This window comes from Lagopus muta, chromosome 4, assembly GCF_023343835.1.
Source record: "Lagopus muta isolate bLagMut1 chromosome 4, bLagMut1 primary, whole genome shotgun sequence".
Lineage (NCBI taxonomy): Eukaryota > Metazoa > Chordata > Aves > Galliformes > Phasianidae > Lagopus > Lagopus muta.
The window spans coordinates 46,692,002-46,712,622 of NC_064436.1; the positions used below are offsets into that span (position 1 = coordinate 46,692,002).

Consider the following 20,621-nt stretch of genomic DNA (forward strand, 5'->3'; position numbering starts at 1 on the left):
TTAGAGTGGAATTTCCTGCCAAATACAAAATAAGAGTTGAAAAAGACTTCTGGATGTTTCCTTCTGGGATACAGAATGTACTGTGTGGATACATTTACGTGGTGGATGAGAAAGTATCGAAAAGTGTCATTATTTAGAAGTTCTGCTTTATTGCTCACTTTTTTTTTCTTTTCTTTTTTTATAATAGCCTCCACGCCACCCAGCAGAGTAAATAAACGCAGAGTTTCTCCAAGTGTTGCTTCCACTTGGGAAAAGAGAGGCATCATCATGTCTAACATTACTATTGATCCAGATGTAAAACCTGGCGAGTATGTCATCAAAAGCCTCTTCGCTGAATTTGCTGTTCAGGCTGAAAAGAAAATTGAAGTTGTAATGGCTGAACCTTTGGTGAGTCCTTTTTGCTTTTGTTTTTTTTTTTTTTGGTAATATCCCTTGAAATGATTCTGGTTTTGTTTTGGTTATTTTTTCTCTAAAACAAGGTGATATATCATATCTGTGGTAACTGAAAAAAAGCATCCACAGATACTGTTCAGTTTTTGCAGGGGATTACTTCAATAATAAACAGGCCTCTACAAACAGGATTATTACTTAGATAATATTTTATTGACTTCCTTCAAAACTGTTCTAAGTGGTTACTGGAAGTAAAGCCTCTTAGTATTTGTAAGTTCTGAAAAATTACAAAAGGAAATAGTGACTACAAAAAATGTTCCTACATTACTGCTACAAAAGCATGTTTCCTGTTGATGTTCCTTTGAAATAATATTTTTTTGAAAATAGAATTTCAAAGAAAGATGCATTTGGTGTGTTTGCCAAGTAAGTTAGCACTGACACTAACATGTGAGGAACACAGTATCCAGTATATATTGCAGATTAGGTAAAATGCAAAATTCTGTTTGTAACCACAGAATCATAGAATGGTTTGGATTGGAGGGATCTTAATGCCCATCCAGTTCCAGCCCCATGCTGTGGGCAGGGCTGCCCCACACCAGCTCAGGCTGCTCAGGGCCCCATCCAACCTTGCTTTGAGCAATTCCAGGGTTGGGGCACGCGCAGCTCTCTTGGCAGCTGTGCCAACACCTCACCACCTTCTGAGTAAAGGGTTTTCTCCAGTATGCAATCTAAGTCTCACTCCTTTTAGTTTAAAGCCATTCCCATTGTCCTATTATTATTATTTCACATAAGAAGTCACTTCTTCTCCTCCTGCTGATAAGCGCCCTTCAGGTACTAGAAGGCCTCAGTGAAGTCTCCCTGCAGCCGTCTCTTCTCCAAACTGAAGAAGCCCAGGTCCAGTCTCTGCAGGAGGGGTGCTTCAGACCTCTGGTCATCTTCATGGTCTCTTCTGGACCACTTCCAATAGCATGTCTTTGTTGTGCTGGGAGTTCCAGACCTGGATGCAGTATTTAAGGTGGAGCCTCACAAGAGCAGAACACCGCCCTCTCCCTGCTGCCACTCCTCTTTTGCTGCAATCCAGAATACAATTGGCTTTGTGGGCTGCAAGCAAGCACGCACTGCTGTCTCATGTCCAGCTTTGTGTTCACCTGAACTGATATAGATGGCATGCTCTTGAAATTAAATGGATATATACTTTTTAAATTGGAAACTATGCTCAATTGTGATCTTTACTTTGCATGAACTCTGACTCAGTATCACTATTCCTTCAAGATGTTTTTTTTTCTTTTTGTTTTTCTTTTTTTTTAATATTCAGAAGCGACTTACAATCCTAGAATTAAATAGGAAATCCAAGGCACTTACTAGTCTCCAAATCATACACAATGCATTGCAACTTTCAGAACTTTTTCTAAAATTATATTATTTTTAGAAATGAAAGTTAATATACAGATTATGTCTTCTGAGGCATAATGCAGCACGTATCATTCTTGACATTGCTCAGTTCCTCAGTATTCTTGTCCATGCTTGTACTTACTTTTACAGTTAAATAAAGAAATAAATTGCAAGATCGCTAATTTGCTGGATGCAGTTGTAAAAATTTAAAATGTTACTAGCCTTATAACTTTGCGTGCTTGCAAATATGTAACATATTTCCACAGCATGACCGTGTCCTGAATGTTTTCATTAACTGCTGTTATAGGCTGTCTTCTCTCACAACACACCAGTGATCGTGACCATGCTGTGCCAAAGGCATGGGATCAAGATCATGCTGTATTGTGGGCACACTGACAAATAAACCTTTGTTCTAGATGTCCATTTCCTACAAATAGCTTTGAATAGTTATAATATTAAGAGTATCCATCCCATGCTCCCCTGCCCTCTTTCCTGCATATATGCAGTGAGCTACAGTCTCTGTACTGGTATTTATTGGGCAAAACAGGACAAGGGAACACAGTAGTTTAGGCACACAATGAATTTGGGTGTTGAAATCTGAAATCCCTTTAGTCAAAAGCTAAAGATAAAAAATATTTCGAAATGTTAATCAGAAAATCAACTAAATTGAAAGGCTCTGTGTGCAACAGTTGCTTGCAGAAGTAATGAGTAGTCCTATTAAAGTAGAAGGCATGTGTGAGTGCTTGGACCCTGGTTTTGAAACTATGAAAAATGTTATAAGAGGCAGAAAAAAAAGGTAGAAAAAAAGGAACTAAACATATTTTGTGGTACCTCTGACTGAGTTATCTTCAGGTGAAATCAGATGAAAGGCCAAGGAAAAGAAAACATTTCGTTACACACACCTATTTAAGTATACATTGTGCGTAAGTATACGTGTGTGTGTACCAGACAAGTGTACAATTTAAACATAACTTTACTGTTTCCTTATCGACATTACAATGATTTAAGAGTTCAGGAGGGTTTGGTAAGAAATTACAGCAGTATTTGCAGAAAAACACATAAAAATACTCAAGAATGATTTCAGAAGGCACAGAGAGGAGAGGTGTGGACTGGTGATGCTGGCAGCAAACAGGAAGGTAACCAGTGAAAGCCGTCTGAGTATCTTTTGACAACTTGCTTGTTGAATGTAGCATTTGGCCAGAACTCTTGCATCTGTAATTCAAATGAACTGAAGGTAATTGCAAGAATTAATCAAGATCTGTTAATAAGATTGTAATACTGATATTTTGAGTGCATGCAGTGCATATAAAATTCCTTAGGAGAAGATATGAAATGATAATTATTGGTAGAACAGTGGTTTGTGAAAGTTTTTAACTGTTCTATCTGGCTCATTTGCTACATTTTAAAATTTACTTGAACAAAATGTATTGTAATGTGGTTAGGTTTAAATTTTGGTACATAGACAGCATTCCTGGTTTTATTTTGACAAGAAGGAGAAGCTATACAGGCAGACAGCAATTTAAAGGAGCTGCTAGAAGCTGTGGAAAAGTAAAACAACCTGAGCCCATACAGGGATTGAAGGGAATGCTGAATGAAAGGAAGTACTAAAGTGATCTTATTTTTGTATGTAACATTTGAGATAAATACTGACTGTTCTCTTCTAGTTTTTGACATTTAGGAAAGATGATGAAAGTCTGAAGGGGCAATAGAAAATTGTTGGCTGAGATTGGAGAAAAGATTTTGTAGGAAGAGAAGAAAGCCCCTTGCTATTTTAATTTGTTTTGGTTTTGTCAGATGACGTGGCTGTGGAGAACATACGTATTTGTTACATAAATCCTTAATGTGTTAGATGGAGACAGGCTGTTGGATAATATTTGGAGCCAGTGAAGTTAGAAACTTTACTAGGCAACTTGAAGTTGCCCATGCCAGCAGAGAAGCAGAAGTGAATGGAAAACAGTCACTGTGGGACAGCTGGGGCAGGGAAGGCTGTATGCTGCTCATTCAGGAGCTGATTCCCAAAAGCAATCCAATGGTTTCTCTCGTGAATTTTGTTAGGGTACTCTGTGTGATGTTGCTTTTCATAGTTTTATGTCTTTTCTGTCAGTATTTCATTTTAAAAGAGAAAGGACTCAAACAAGATTTGTGCTTTGTTAGTTTTGGTTGTTCTGCAACTGAGAAAAGATAACTGAGAGAACTGAGAGGCATGAGGTACTTGCAAGGGAAGGATGACAAAAGCAAGTGTGCAAACTAACAGTTGTACCTGAGCAGCTCCACTGCCATGCCAGCGTGTGCAGGCTTCTGGGGTTGGCACTGGGGAGCTGTAGGAATGAGACCAGTGGGTGGAACTTGTTTCTACCAGCACGACTGTTTGCACAGCACACACACGTCTACATCCTGGTCATTGCTGCCTGCTGTATGTTGACATTTCTGCTTTCTGCAGATGCAAACTGCTCTTTGGATAATTCAATAGTGTTTTTTTCATTTCTCTTTTGAAAGATAAATGCAGACCTATTGCTTCCATCTCTCCCTGAACTTCGGAAAGCTTGAAAGATGAATCTTAAATTATAAATTCAGTTAAAGTTCCCACACCTTTTCTTCATGCTGTTGGGCAGATTTTTGTATTTCATGTGAGACAGCAGGGTCAATGACAAAGCAGCGTCAGAAAAACTCTATGAAAGAAAATAAACTTTAAAGCTGTCCAAATAAATCAAAGGCCTTGATAAACCCGTGACTGGGTTAGAGAGTACTATTTGGCCATGTCATGTTTGTTTGATATGCAACTATGGTGATGGAAGGGAATAAAAAAATAAAAAAGGAGCTAAATTTGTCGAAGTACCTTGAAATAGTGTGCTATCTGTTGACATGGCCTTTTTTGTCTCAAGATTTCTGGATGATTTCACTTTTGTGTGTGTGTGTTCTTTTGCTTAGCTATTTCTGGTTTTAGACATATGCAACGGATATAATAACCTCAGTGTTTATTCACCTTTTTAATAGTCTTGCAGGACTGTGGTGAAAGCATGGCACACCAGGCGTTGTGTCCCAGGCAGGCTGAAGGAGCCTCAGCTCTACCAGTTGTTTTATAGGAAGGTCACCTCTCCACATGATAGGAAAGTCCACTTTTTCTCAGGAAATAGTTTTCCAGTTAGTTTTCCTTCAGCTCATTCAGCAGTATACAGTGTTTATATTGGGTGGAACACTTCTCTTGCAATCAATGTGATTACAATTATTTGTGCAGTTTATCTGAAAGCACAGTATGGGTACATGAATTCATCACTACAGCAGAAAATTTCCTTGCATCAAGAAACAAAACAAAACAAAACGGAGAGGGAGGTGGATTGTAATTAAAAGGAGATTCTGACGTACTGATTACTCCTTGAAACTTTTAGTACCTGCTGCAAAATGTAAACTCTCATAACGGTAGTTTGAACAGGCATAACACATCAAATTATAAATAATTGTAACATTCAAAAAAGTGTTTGTCATTTCTGAAACCTGTTCCTTCCTGCTTCAACATCAGTTGATGAACAAATAGAGCTACTGTAGAGTATTGAATGCATTTTCCTGAAACGGCCTTTTAAAAATGTTTTATTTAAAATGTACTTGAGATGTACATTAAAGATAGTGCTCAATTAGGCAATCAAGTAGTCTGTATAAACAGGGGTTTTCTGAATCAGAGAAAGTGAAATTGGTCTGAATTCTCAGTAGGTGTTCTCAGTGTTCTGTTTCATGTTATGCTTTCGGAATGGGTGAATGCCTTTTGCCCAGGTAATGCTGAATTCAAGTTTTTAGAGAGCTGTAATAGTGGCAAGATACACTATTTGTAGTTGAAAAAGATACAGCTGCAGTTGGAGCAGAAAATGACAGAAACTGTCTCTAATTTTCAAGATCACAATTAAGATGAGGTAAAATAAACAGCTGGCTTGAATGCTGAGCTTGGTACATCCAACCCCAGTCCAGATCCGTTTCCCATGTTGTCTGTCTGCTGTGGTCTTGCAGGTGTTAAAGGCCAAGCGGTGCTGGCTGTGTAAATTTCCATCAGCAGCCTGGCAGAAGGGTGTTGCCCCATGCCAAGCTGCTCAGCAGTTGCTGTTTGTGAGTGGTGCAGTGCTGCTGAGCTCTGGCGAGGCGCTGGGAGCTGCACACTGCTGTGCCGTCCCACCTGGCGGCTGCTGCTGGGCTGTGTAATCCCTGGGCTCGCCTGCCGCAGGCTCCTCTAGCTTCTTACATCCAGTACTTCTGCTCTCCTTGTCTAAGATAGAGGGGTTTCTGGTTTGTATACAATAAAGTGAAAGTGTGTCTGTAATTAGCTGAGAATGCTCAGTGTCCTTACATGTCTTACTGCTTTTTAGTGGTACACTTAAGGCTTTATTCTAGCACCTGGGTTTATGGTTTAGCAAGCCAATCTGCACATCACAGGGACTTGGTCTTTTGTTTAAAAGAAAAAAAAAAACAAAACAAACTTTTCAGGTATTCTAGCAAGAGACTTGCAAAAATTGTGTTTCTTGTAGCTGTACCTATTATAGTTCATGAGTGTTTTGTATCATTTCCCGCAGTGCTTTAATTCACATTGAATTATTTTGTCACGAATATAATTGAATTTTGCTTTTAACAGAGCGGTATGTTTTATGGTTCTGGTAGCAATGAAATATTGTAATTAAATCCCATTAATATTGCATTTTCTGTGCCTTATGAAGGAAATTATTATTGCCATACTCCTTTGCCTGGGCTTGGTTTCTAGCTCTTTCCATTTGCTGTTCAGGGAAAGAGCAGACTAGCAGTGGACTGAGCAATTGATCACTTTAGCAAGACTGTGAGCTCAGAGGGGAATGGCAGCCCAGCCCACCTTGCCAACTGCCTCCATAGAGCACATTTCTGTGAGGTCTGCTGCTGGCGAGAGGTGTTTGAGGTTTTCTGTTTGTCAGTATTATTAACGATTAGTATTATTACTACTGTGCTGCTGAATTAATTTTGGATCTCTGTTCAGTTTCTTGTGAGCACACTTCATGTCTTCAGAAATAGCTTTAGCTGAAAAATAATGCAAGTATTCACATTAGATGTTATTTCTTTGTTCTGTAATATAACTGAAAAAGAAATAATCTTATCTTTGGTGAATTGCATTATGAGGTTTATATTTCTTTTTACTTTTCTTCCAGGAAAAGCTCTTGTCCAGATCTCTTCAAAGAGGTGAAGATCTTCAGTTTGATCAGGTAGGAGGCATGCCATGGAAGGAGGTTCATGTAGGATTAAGGTGGCCTGTGTTTTTGCTACACAGTGTTGAGGTGGGTTAGAGCATCTCTATTGGAGTGCCTGAGTAGGCTTTGATGACTTAGACCCCTCAAGGTTAGTTACTGGACCAGAGCTGTTAGAAACAAGCACAGAGGAGAAGCAAAAAAAATAAAATAAAAAAATTAAAAAATTTTTTAAAAATCTAAGAGTTTGTTTTCCATGATGATAAGGAACTAGAAGGTTAGTTGTCTGAAAATGACAGTGAAAACTACTGAAGGTAACATGTTGAACATGTTTGGACAAAAAGACTGTGTATTCCTAGCTTTGTGTAGCATATGCCTAAATTGCTTTGTACTTCAGTGTTTGGGGGTTTGGCTTTTACAAGCAAATAATGCTGATTTCAGTTACTTGATGCTTTCTGATTCTATAGTGGAAGGTAGATACAGGGCGTAACTTCATTCTTTCCTGAGTGTATTATCACACTGTAAAGCTATTATGTTTCACTTGGTTAACTGATCTGCACCTGGAATAACTGCTGAATTTATTTGTGTTTATTGTCTGTGCTTCTTTCATAATTCAGGCATGTTTTTGTCCTGTAACCTCTTCCTTGCTATGGACGAGCAGCTCCATAGATAGTGCCCCATTAATTACATGTTGCTTTTCTTAACTGTTTTTTAGTAGCCTCTTACTGTATGAATTGCAATATTCTGTTTGTATCTTCTGTTACTGCAGTTTTTTAAGCTTCCATTATTCCTTCTATATAGGTGTTGCACCTAAGTCTGTGGATCTGACTGCTGTTTGGTTAAGAGCCATCCATGCACCTCTTTCTTTTCCTACCCTCCAAAAGAAAAACAGATACTGGCAAATGACATTTGATGTATAAGTTTATTTTCCAAGATCCCTTCCCCATTAAATCTTATGTAGGCTTCTAATAAATTCTAATCTTACATGTTCTGGGGCTTTTATCTTCAAAGTGAAGGTTTACTCACAAACAAGGAAAATGGTTTAGGGAGGATGTAGCTTAAGTTTTTTGATAGCTACAGTATTTTTATTTTAAAACTAACCAAGAGCAAAATTATTTGAATTATTTATTTGGGATCATCTGTGGAAATCTATAAATCAGCAGAATTATTTATTTTTTTTTATAATTTTCCCTCTAGAAGTTTTTCTCAGGATATTTTTATTAATTGCTAGTATTTGCATGTTAAGCTACACATAGATTTTGCAAGTAAGCTGAGTGCAGAAAACTAGAAAAAATATGGCATACAACTTCTGAAATTGTGATATAGAAATAATCTTTCTAAAAATGTAGTACTAATAATAGCAAATTTTGGTTTCATATATATGTGTGAATTCTTTTTTGTTCTTTCATTATGTTTGTTGTCAATAGAACACTGTTATTATTTTTCTGACAAAAATTTTCTGTTCTCTGTGATAATTTTTTTTTTCAGAGAGTCAGGAATTCTGCTTAATTCCTGTGACATGGATAAGTAGTGGAGTAAAGTTTTCTGATAGTTGAAAGCTTGATGTGAGGTTTCCCTGTGGTTAACTTCTCCCCATCCCTTTCCCAAAACTGAAAAAGCGGGATGCCTTAAATGAGGGCAAAGAAACTCTGATACTGACATTATCTTAGGTTTCTGGAGTATTGAACAATGAGAAATCCTTAAGTTGTAGTAAGAGGATGGCTTCTATCAAAATCTCTCATTTGAAAGTTGCAAGAAGTAATCAGTGTGTGGCATTTGGGAACAATGTGTTAACTTTACTTTCCCAGCCACAGTTCTAGCAACTGACTGGCTCGCCTGTCAGTTACGCAGTCATTCTTCTCCCCTCCACGCTTGGGCACAGAAAAGTTCGGTTAGTTTAAGTTATAGGAAGTGCAGATAATTCAAATTTCATATCATTTTAAGGTCTTCCTTCTGTAATGGCTTTTACTGACACTGTTTCATTATGTTTGCTTTCCTGAAAGGGGAGTTAGGCTGAAAATAAATGTAGCTTGAGATCTAGGCAGACAAGGGTATTAAACACGGAGTTAGAATATTAAAATTAAGTTCATTTTTATTATTCTTGTTTCCATTATAACAAAACAAAAGCATGTTTTTCGCAATTACATACTTGTTCATTTTAGAAAGGTTATCTCTTATCTGTCATAATTTAAAGGTAAGCAAGACAAGGCTGGATGTGGCTCTGGGCAGCCTGGCTTAGTGGTTGGCAACGCTGCTGTAGTAGATACTCTTGGAGGTCCTTTTCAACCCAGTAGATGATCTTTTGAGGTCCTTTTCAACCCAGGCCATTCTATGGTTCTATGATTCTTCAGGAAAATATGGTAGGATTCAGGGACTTCTGAAAATATCCGTTGTTTTCTCAGTGGTTTCACCTGGGCATTCTGTATAAATTTGGAGTTTTGTGATCCCCATGAGCTTCAGAGTAATTTGCCTGCTTATATTTGCCATGTCACTTAACTTTGTGTCATATTTACTATTTATTCTCCAAGATGAAATTATATGTGATGTTGCTGCTTTGTGAAATTTTACTATATCCTTGTATATCCTTACACCCTTTATAAAACAATGTTAAACACATGTCTGAAAAAATGGTTATAGATCTATTTAAATAGAACAGGTACATACTTAAGTCTGAGTGCTTTGTTGTGGTAAAGTTTTTCTTATTTTTTTCAGTTGATAAGCTCTATGAGCTCAGTAGCAGAGCACTGTCTCCCCTCCTTGTTACGCACCTTGTTTGACTGGTACAGGCGTCAAAATGGAACAGAAGATGAATCCTATGAATACAGACCTCGATCTAGCACAAAATCAAAGGGGTAAGAGTTTTCCTTGCAAAAGTCTGCTTAATTTTTGTGGGTCTTATAAGAAAATGTAACTGTGCTTTGTGTTTGGTGTTTTTTTGTTTGTCTGTTTATTTTTTGACAAACATTTTGTATTTTGATCTATCACTGACTAAATCTGCAGAGGAGGAAGATGTTTTGAGTTGTTGCATTTAACTGTGTGATTGATATCCATAAAATGACTTAATAATTTTGTGGGTGATAGAAGGAAGAAGTTTGGACCCTGATTACTTCAAGCTGGTTTGTTCCCTTTGGGTTTTTTTTTTTCGGTTGTTGGCAGGTCCTTTCAAGAGGGCTCGAGATCTTAGCGCTGCATGAAACTATAAAGTATTTCTAAGCACTTATACTTGTGTGGCACTGTAATTGCACGGAAGATATGTGCACTCCTCTGTGATATTTGTGATTAGTTGTGTATGATATGTATGTTCTTGATTTTATTTATTTAATTTTATTTTAGGGATGACCAACAACGTGAAAGAGACTATCTACTTGAAAGGAGGGACTTAGCTGTAGATTTCATTTTTTGTTTAGTTTTAATAGAGGTTCTAAAACAGGTAAGCTTTTTGACGTATTTCTTTTAATTTTTTTTTTTTTTTTCATCTCAGTTTTAGTCAACTCCTCTAAAATTTTATGCAGAAAACTGGAGCATATGTATGATCAGCAGATGTAAGGTTGTAATTATGCCTTATCTCAGTTCATTTCTTGGATCCGCTAAACCAAAACTGCTAATGCAGTATAAAAAGTAAAGTTGTAAAAATAACATTTTATTCACATTCAGCACCTTTTGTGTGCTTAGACACTTCTGAACTACAGTGTGAAGTTGAATAGTAAGATTAAAATGTCACATTTTTTTAAATTGGAAAGGATAAGTAACTTTATTTTGCCTTTTGCTAATGTAGCACATGCACAAGTTTTGTTAATATGAGATTAGCATTGGTATATGCACAAGATCGCAGAGTTTGGCTTCAAGTAACAGCCTTTTCTCTTACATATTTGAGAGAAAAAAAATATTTGAAAGTAGTTGAAGCAGGAAGTTTGCTCATATATTTTGTGTCTTTTGTGTGTAGGTATGTGAAAATTAATTGGCTTTCTGTATTAAGTAAAAGAAAGGATATGGCTTAGTTTGCAGATAATTTGTAGGAAAATTGTGCTTATGTGGTTGTGTATGGCATGTTTGTGGTACAGAGAAAAATGGGAATAGTGAAACACAATTCAGAGCTGTCAGTCCTTTGCTGAGAAACCAACCAGTCACCTAGAGGGAAATTCCTATGCTGCAAACACAGCAACACAGTTAAACAACAGTATTAAAATGACTGAACTATTATGTGTTAGTGTTTTACAGAAAGTATATAAATAAATTGTTCATGTTCCCTATCTGCTTCAGTTTTTCTATCAGTGCTGGAAATAAAAGGGAAATGGAATAGACTGTGTGAGCATTTGTTGCATTCTGAACTAGTTTCACTTTTTCTGTAGAGTAGTATGTGTGTTGCTAATGGGTCCAGATTTCAGGAGAGGTGCCACGTTTTTGGTCTGAAAAGAGCCTGAGCTACATCTTCCATAGTGACTCTTGTTGTTCTTGGTGCACCTTTTACACATGTAATCCAGATAAGTGTTTTTTCTGGAGTCAATTAATTCAGTGCTTATTCTTCAGTCTTTTGAAGCAGGAAAGAAAGTTCTGAACAGAAATTCTGATGTAGTTTTGATGATTACTTTCGTTTTAGTGGGAATTCTCTATATCTTGAACTTGTCAATGTGGAATTATCTCAGTGTTTTGACTGTATTTCTTCTGTTAGAGAAATTATTTGTCTAAATCCCTTTCCTAGTCATCTGTAGAAACCCAGGAAACAGCCATCTGTGTGTCTACTGGTCTAGATGCTCCTTATTTTGTATTTCGTATTATTTTGTTTGATCTTTAAATTCTGTAGAAGTTCTCATCCCAAATCACCTCTGCAAGCTAAGGGTCAGAATTCTCTCTGCATTAAAATGCATTCACAAGTCTCAGTTAGAGGTACTGCCTGCTTTCCACCCACCATGCCCAAATTTTCTTTCTTAAGAGCCCTGGTAAGGATATTTTTCTCTGGGAAATTACTTCAGTGGGCCACTGAACCAAGCTATCTCACAGAGAATCCTTCATTTACTGTAGTCTTGCGGGTTATCTGAAGGAAGTATGTTCAGCCTGTAATGTATTTTGTATTTAGGCAGTCAAAGTGTCGAAAGGATAGCTATCAATGTTTATATTTACATTCACATTTAATCCTGCCTGTCTTCCTGGAAGCCTTGTCATTGTTTAATTCTTGGAAACTGGATATATAGTATGCAAGGGTTATAATCCAGCCTCTTCTGTAATAAGTGCAGAGCAGCTGGAGAGAGGGTTACGGGCACGAGCTGTGTAGGAGCAAAAATCTTACTTAAATGACTGTGTATTACTCATTGTATTGTATATCCATGTAAACAGCCTGTTCCAGTAACCACAAATTCTTGAATAAATAGCTTTATTTACACACAAGAGTATGAAATTCTCAAACAATAAATGCTTCATTTTTTGTAGCCAAGAGAGTAATCTTTTCTGTATTTTAAAAATACACTTGTGTTTTTCAGTCAGCTGTTTCCTTTTGAAACTGAGGAAGGTAGTGGTGTGTTAGAGAACCACTGATTTTTTGTTTTGTTTCTAAGAAGGACCTTTTAAACAAAGCACGATTTTGTCACCTAATTGTTACCTAATATTAGGTCTTTTGTCTATTTGCATTTGCACCAAGTCTTACATGACCACCAATATTGCTTTAATTTTAAGATCTTAGGTTGTGTAAATGTTCATATCTTGTGGCATGAGGTTGGCCTCATATGCCAGCAGAGGATTTGTGCTCTGATGAGAGTAGGAAATATTTCTGCAGGGCACCTCACAGTCCTATTTATGCACTTCATACATCATACACATACGTCCACAGTTACTTACCTATACATAACACTTTTGTTTCAGATACCTGTTCATCCAGTGCCAGATCCCTTAGTACATGAAGTTCTAAACTTGGCTTTTAAGCACTTTAAACATAAGGAAGGGTGAGTTTCGTCTGCATTCATCTGCATAAACGATTTGTATATATATTCAGCCTGTGCTTCACTGTGGTAGTTGTTCTCATTTGATTGCTTCACATGTAACACATTGGTGATAATATTGTAAACAAGCAATGATTGATAATTTAAAACTGAACACGTATCTTGAAAGAGCACAGCTTTGTTAGATGTGATAATAATAGAGTTAATTTTGCACAGAATGATTTACATAGCCAGCAAGAGCCAGAAAAGAGGATCGAGGTTAGATAACAATAGTATCTACTAACTTCCTGTATAAAGTGCATCTGATCAATGAAACAACACTATTTTACACAGAGTCAAAGAATCATAGGGTTTGGAAGAGACCTATGAATGTCATCTACTCCAACCTGCTGCTGAAGCAGGTTCCTTATAGCAGGTTGCACAGGGTAGTGTCCATGTAGGTTTTAAATATCTGCAGAGAAAGAGACTCCACAACTTCTTCTCTGTGCAGACTGTTCCAGTGCTGTCACTTTCAATGTAGAGAAGTTCTTTCTCATGTTCAGATGAAACTTGTCCAAGTTGTGCCCAAATGTCACCTATGCTTTTTATTTATGAATTTCATTGTTTTTATGGTTATGTTACAGGATATGGAATGCCATCTTTTTCTTTCTTTCTTTCTTTTAGGTATTCAGGAACCAACACTGGGAATGTGCATATTATTGCAGACTTATACGCAGAAGTGACAGGGGTTCTTGCTCAATCAAAGTAAGTTCAATCTCTGACTCTTCTTGGGGAAAATGATAGTAGAGTTGAAAAGTATTTAATATAGCAGCATTTGTTAGTGGCCTCGATTACAAATAATTTAGGCTGATGTGTGTTCCTCATGTTCCAGCACAATAGATTGGACAAATCAAGGCATAATCTTTACTTTAGTACAACAATGAATCAACTTGAAGATGCAGAGAAAAGAGGCTGGCAGTACTTGTTCTATTAACAAGTGTATTCCAATGTGGTAATCACTCTTGAAATGCCTAGCTTTTAAGTATCAGGGTTCATCTTGTTTGTCTTTAATTTACTGTAGATGCTGATATCAGTTACAGAACAAAGACATCAGTTCCGAGTTAAGGACTTCATGTAAAAGAAAATGCAAATAAATGCAATTTATATCCCTTGTTCAGGTTTCAAGCTGTTAGGAAGAAGTTTGTCACTGAATTAAAAGAACTGCGGCAGAAAGAACAGAGTCCTCATGTAGTGCAAAGCATCATCAGTTTGATTATGGGAATGAAGTTTTTTAGAGTAAAGATGTATCCTGTGGAGGATTTTGAAGCATCGTTTCAGTTCATGCAGGTAATTGAACATCACAGCAAACTGATTTAAGCATTATTTTGATTGTTTAGATCATGAAAGTGCAACAGTACTTACTGCAGTCAGTTACCTCAGTTGTGTCATCCTTCATCCTTTTCTGTTAGTTTCAGAGTTCTCAGATGCATGAATCATTTGTTTCTCTATGGTTTATGATTATCTACCATAATGAGAACCCATTCTGAGTTGTCACAGTAATGTGGCTAACCTGTAATACATGAAATTGTTAGAGACTAAATAGAGATAGGTAGCAATCTACTATTTTTATTTCTTTATGAAAGTAGTTTGAAAAAGAAGTTTCTTGAGATATCTTTTTTTTAATGGCTGAGATACCAAGAAGCACTTCTGTTTGAAAAACACTTCATTCTCAGAGAGAATTTGAATCTTTGTTTGCTTCTATTGACTGTGGATCGAACAATTGTTTAGCTGTTTAACAGCCATTGACCTTGACATTAGTCCTGAGAAATCTACAACTGACTGGATAGTTCAGTTTCTTTCAAGTTTTGTACAGTGAAGCATGCATACAGATGTATGGATATTTATTCCTCTGTAAAATTGTTTTTGCATCCTTGTGTCAAAGTCACCTTGGAAATTCAAACAAGTACATAAAAATGTAAAATGTTAGTTTGTAGTGATTTCAGTGTAAGGTAAGCATTTATTTTTAGCAAGTAGAAGAAAAATGTGCATCTTTTTTTATTCTGAATAGAAGAAAAAAAAAAGAAAAAAAAAACTTTCAAGTTTTCACTAGTTCCTGGCCAAAAGGCATTTAAAGTTTCCAATCTTTTGTGAAGTTGTTATTGTTACAGAAAGTAACACCAACTGTTTTCAAAATTTGTAGTTGGTGTGTTACTGTGAGTAATATTTATGGTACGATATTTCTAAGTCTTTCTTCTTTTTTCAAAACCTTTTTTTAATTCTTCATCACAAAGGAATGTGCCCAGTACTTCCTGGAAGTAAAAGATAAAGACATAAAGCATGCACTTGCTGGCTTGTTTGTGGAAATTCTTATCCCTGTGGCTGCTGTAAGTATTATTTTTTTCCTCCCGCCATTCTCCTTTTTTACATTTGCTTCCAATAACCTTCATTATATTGCATTTTTAGATATTTAAAAATGCTACTAAGTAAGTTACTAATGAGCACCTGTGTAAACTTTTGAAGGGAAGTTTGTTGGTACAGTTTGCACATTAGATGGTTTTCCCATATATTTTCAGGACTTCTTAATGCTCTTATTTTCTTGACTCTTATATCACAACACTGTGATGTTATACTTGTTCTAAAAGATGGAAATTTCATGTATTTAACGTTCTGTTTATTTGGAGATCTCACTGAATTTCTTTATTAGCTGAAATCTCTAAGTGCTTTCTAGAATAAACTGATATATATAACATTTTTACAGTCAGGTAGGGAGAGTGTGAGCTCCTATGGAAGAAGAAAAAATCTAGCATTGAAGAATATCTTTGACCTCTACTTTCTCTTTCAAGTGCATCTGTCTTGTCTTGACCTGCAAGGATATGTTCATCTTCTCTAGATTTCTTAACTTTGGAACTTTAAAAGAATATATATTAAAATGGAGGTGATATTTCATTTTAAGGCATGACCACAGAGATGTGGTGTTGATAGCAACTGTTAATTGACTAAAGTTTTAGTCTTACCTGGGCGTATTTCTTCTCTTTTCTAGAGAAGAATGACCTAACTTGATGAGAGGTAGATGCATTTTGAATTGCGTAGTTGCATGACAGGTGAAGTGAGTAGTGAATAAAGAAAGTACTTAGCATTTAGGTAAATATGACTTTTAGTTTACAAAATTGTAATTTAAATAGTAAAAACCCCACGTTTATTGATCGGACAAAGGCAGCATTAGAATTGGAACTAGTCTATGGTAGTCACAGAGGCAAGCACATCAGCTGTGCGGTGTGCATGTCTGTGATGAGCTGTGGATCTCTTCCTACAAATAGTGGCTGAGTCAGTGCTTTCAGCAGTTGGTGAGGCTATCTTGATCTTTCTTTCTTTCTGACTCACTTTTCGTATAAATGGCACTTCTTAAACAGAAGAACCCCATTCCAGGTGGAAATAGAGTTGAGAGGGTTAGTCATTCTCTACGTGAGATGCAAATTCGAATCTTTTCAAGTAGGGGGAAGAACTGAATCTGGATTTGCTGTTATCTTGGGTACAGAAAATCACTAGTGAGTAAGCTGTTGGATTTCAGCATTATGACTTTGTTAGTGCTGTTCTCCTGCTGAGTCATTTAGGCATTTTGAAAAAATACAACTGGATGTGGACCCTCCAGGTATAATAGATGGGTGAATATTTGACACAGGGGAAGTTAAAGTTGATCTATCAGCTCAAGGTTATATCTGAAAGCAGCAGTGAGGTGTTGGCAACAACTGGCTCCAATTTATGAAGTGTCACTAGGGGAAATACTGAACAACTTAGATCTTAAGAATAGCAAAAGAGAAATACTTTGGACGTATGACAAAAGTCATTTAAAATGTAAAAATTTCTTTTTTACACCTTGCAGTATACAGTATTTTGGTTTTTTTATGTCTCTGCACCATGAATATATTGAGATTGTTCTTAGCAATTTGGACATGATATATCTTTTAATAACTGTTATTTCTGTAATAAAAAACTAAACTAACTAACTAAATAAATAAAAATTTGTGTGTATATATAAAAAAGCTTATGTTGGGAAAACTGGAGAAATGGCGAAATCACTTTCACCTTTCTGGTTCTCTGTTAAAAACTACAAAATGAAAATAAATATGTTTGCTTCTGCAGTGTTGTAAAGAACATGCAATTACCAAACTTACTTTTATAGATAATTTCTTCCAGAAAAGCAAAACAAAACAAAACATACAAAAACAAACTAAACAAACAAACAAACAAAAAGCCACAAAACAGGCCAGAATTCAATAAATATGAAAAAAAAACTAAATCCAAAGAATAGAGTAGTACATCAAAATTATTTACACTTAAATTGATTATAAGAGGCATCCGGAGAGAAATATAAGAGATGAGGGGAGTGGGGAAAAGGCTGTTTTGAATGCAAGAATGGATTGTGTAATAAAAGTGTAGGGGTGTGTTCATCTCCTTCATTAGTTGTGCAAACTGCACAAAGACCACTTGTGTTGTTGATTGCCTAGTAATCTGTGTGTCATTTCTTTCAAGTTTCCAGTTTTTCATAATTAGGGGATATGAAAGGAAAGGGGAGCACTGAAAAAGGGGAGCAATGAAAAAGTAATGGTTGTAATTTTTGATTTAATTAAATCATACTCTTAAAGGGTTTCAGTGTAGTTTTATTTATTATATGGTGGCTAACTATTATACATTCTTTTCTTTAAGTATGGAAAACAAACCGTGTTTTTAAAATAATGTTTTGCAATTGGTTGGTTGTTTTGTAACTTATGTAGCTATGGTGATGGTTCATTATGCTTCTGTTTGTATTTCAGACTGTTATCAAATGTTTAGCCAATGTGAGATTTAACTTTTGAATGTTCTTAAATTCTATGAACATTCTAATGCATGTTTTAAATACCTTCTTTATAAAATTTTAAATCAATTTCTGTGTGTATTTTTTTTAATAGGCTGTTAAAAATGAAGTGAATGTGCCATGTTTGAAAAATTTTGTGGAGATGCTTTATCAGACTACCTTTGACTTGAGTTCAAGAAAGAAGCATTCGCTGGTATTTTAAAGAAATATTTCAACTTCTGCATTTTGTTCATCATAGGCTTTTAAGCTAATACATTATCTTATGTTAAAAGCTGTATTAATTTCAATCTCAACTCTTCAGTTCGAGTACAATCCAATTAATGCTACGTATATTGCATTTGCTTTGATATTTATCTGTTTCTTTGTGCGAGCTGTGGTGCTGTTATCTCATTTGTGAGATTGTTTTTAAATTGATACTTGTTCTTGGTTTAGTTCATTTTAGCACAGTGTTATTTAACCTGATAACTCTTCTGATAAGAACTTACATACAAGGACTATCATGTCTAATTAAAACATGGAAGAGGCAGGCAAGACTTACCAGAAAATAACAGCCTATTAAGTAGTCTTGTTCTGCTTGTTTTTTTCCCCTCCACGTGTAATCTATTCTTCTTTTTCCAAAGTATCTTATTACCTCTTTCTGATAGAAATCTCTACAGATTTCTTTCCCCGTGACTACATTTTAAGCAAATCTTATGTTAAAAAAGCAAAGCTAGGTCATCCTAGTTTGCATATTCACAGCCATTATCAAGCCAGTTTTTCTTGATTAATCAAAGTACAGTAAAATCTCTGACAACCTCGAGTCTGCCTCAGTTTTTTCTGAGCTGATAGGTTTTGTTTTTTTCTTCAAAGGCAGCTCCCTCTCCCACCACAGAAGACCCTGTGGAATGACTCATAAGATTGCAGGGAAAGCGAATATTGTAAGAAGGGTGAGATCTGCCAGCAGCCTTTGCTTGAGATCAGGCCTTGGTAGATGAGCTCCACTGTGGTCCCCTGGCGCTATACTGTGAGCTCTGCAGCGCACAGCTTCCAACACTCACTCCTGGCTAGCAGACATGTCCTAGTACAGGGCAAAGGCTACAGCAGAACGCTAACCTGGTGACCAGTCCTAGCTGCTGTGAGAGCCTGAGGCAGGAACCAGCTCTATCTCATTCTCGATGTACAAGACTTGGGAGGTCTGCTAAGAGCAATTTGATCGATTCTTTTTCCCCCCTGCTCATAGGCTTTGTATCCATTGATCACCTGCCTGTTGTGTGTCAGTCAGAAACAGTTTTTTTTAAATAACTGGCACGTTTTCCTGCAGAACTGTTTGTCACATCTGAAGGTAAGAGTCCTTTTCAATTCAGAAACTGTTGCAAATCAGTAGCATTTGTTCCAGTATGTTCTCAGACACCAACTGCCAAATAAAACAAGTACTTAGCTATATAAAAGGACACTGTCATTTAAAAAAAAAAAAAAAAAAAGTCTTTAGTCTTCATTAATGCTAAACCTGTTATGATGTTATTTAATTCTGGAAATGGATATCTCCCTTATGGGGGCCTTCAGTTTTGTTGAGCAAAATCTACAGAAGTTTCTGCTAATAAATGCTGTCATCTACTAGAGAAAGTACAAAGTGTAATTTGAAGATTACATTTGAGAAAATAATTTATGTTCATTTACTGAAGGGACAGAAAATGAATCTCTGGTCCTGAAAATAAATAATGTCTACAGCTTGTGATACATATTTTCCATATCAAAATTACAGTGTCCTTTTAACCTTGTGGCTTCAGTTCTTAGCATTGTAAACAAAAGTTGATTGACAAAATGTGGAGATTTTGATGCTTAAAAAGTAGGGATTTCTTTTCATGAGTTACTTACAATATTAATTGTTGTACATATTCTTTCCATAATTTTGATTAACATAGTTCATAGTTCATTTTGCCTAAGCATTGATTTTGATAATTTTAATGAATTCTTTGATTGACCTTTACAATATTCATTCTGGTGAGGTATGAGTGGTGATTCCAAAGCTAAAATATATAAACCAGCATGAAGTGTAATGGAAACAGGGTTAGCTGCTTGGATTGTTAAGGATCATTTTGTTTTCATGACATCTTCCACACTTTTCTGTTGCTTGTTGGGTTTTTTGTATATTTTTCACCTAACATTCTCTTGCAATATTTGCCTAGATTTTTTATGTTGTTTATTTTGCTTACAGAGGCTTCTTTTGGTTTTGTTTTAAAGCTTTTTAAAAAATTCTTACAATCTAGGAATTGCACTTTTCTGGCATAATGTCCATTGCTGATAATGGATGTATTAAAACTATAAAAGCCAGTGAATTCAACTGGTAGCATGCATTTTATATATTTTTTTAGTTTTGTTAACTACTAACAGCTTAACACATTTATTGTAAGGCTCTATTCAGCAGAAATTTTATGTATGAATTTCTGCAACTCAGAATTGGCAGTGTCCTGATGCTTTGCCATCAGTGAGTTATTTAGGATGCTTTTGGGGTTGCTTAAATTTGGCCTGTCAAATACAACAGGGTTTTTTTTGTGGGGCCAAGGGGGGAGGAGGTGCCTAGCTTATGCAGAAACTTTTCTGAGGTTAATCCTAAAAATTACACCCTTACTGTCCTCCTATGTCTCGTGAATGAATGTGTTCCTTTGTTTCTGAAGCTAATTAAATGCATGCAATCTATCATAAGTAATCTCATTAATTTACAAATCTGATTTTCACAGCAGCTTAGTCTTTTAGATTTCCCTTTCCCCGTTTTATTTCCTCATTTCCTAGTCACCAAAGTTATTTATTTGCAGTTAAGTATGTAAAATGCAATCAGGATTCTAAACTCATCATATCTAGCATCTTTGATGTTATTTAACGAAGTAATGCTGACAGTTATTGGGAAATAGT

At 36.1% G+C, this 20,621-nt stretch overlaps 1 protein-coding gene across 12 annotated transcripts in view; it reads left to right on the top strand.

The window, feature by feature from the left end:
• The window catches only part of FRYL (FRY like transcription coactivator), a 155,817-nt gene that overhangs the window by 66,562 nt on the left and 68,634 nt on the right, over nucleotides 1-20,621 (top strand). For all 12 annotated transcript variants that reach the window (XM_048943375.1, XM_048943373.1, XM_048943377.1 and 9 more), the window contains 10 exons: nucleotides 188-387; nucleotides 6,936-6,989; nucleotides 9,684-9,823; nucleotides 10,305-10,401; nucleotides 12,825-12,904; nucleotides 13,565-13,645; nucleotides 14,059-14,227; nucleotides 15,172-15,264; nucleotides 17,827-17,925; nucleotides 18,952-19,053. In XM_048943375.1, coding sequence (XP_048799332.1) covers nucleotides 268-387; nucleotides 6,936-6,989; nucleotides 9,684-9,823; nucleotides 10,305-10,401; nucleotides 12,825-12,904; nucleotides 13,565-13,645; nucleotides 14,059-14,227; nucleotides 15,172-15,264; nucleotides 17,827-17,925; nucleotides 18,952-19,053 — 1,035 coding nt within the window. In that variant the 5' untranslated portion in view covers nucleotides 188-267. The remainder of the gene's footprint in view (nucleotides 1-187; nucleotides 388-6,935; nucleotides 6,990-9,683; nucleotides 9,824-10,304; nucleotides 10,402-12,824; nucleotides 12,905-13,564; nucleotides 13,646-14,058; nucleotides 14,228-15,171; nucleotides 15,265-17,826; nucleotides 17,926-18,951; nucleotides 19,054-20,621) is intronic.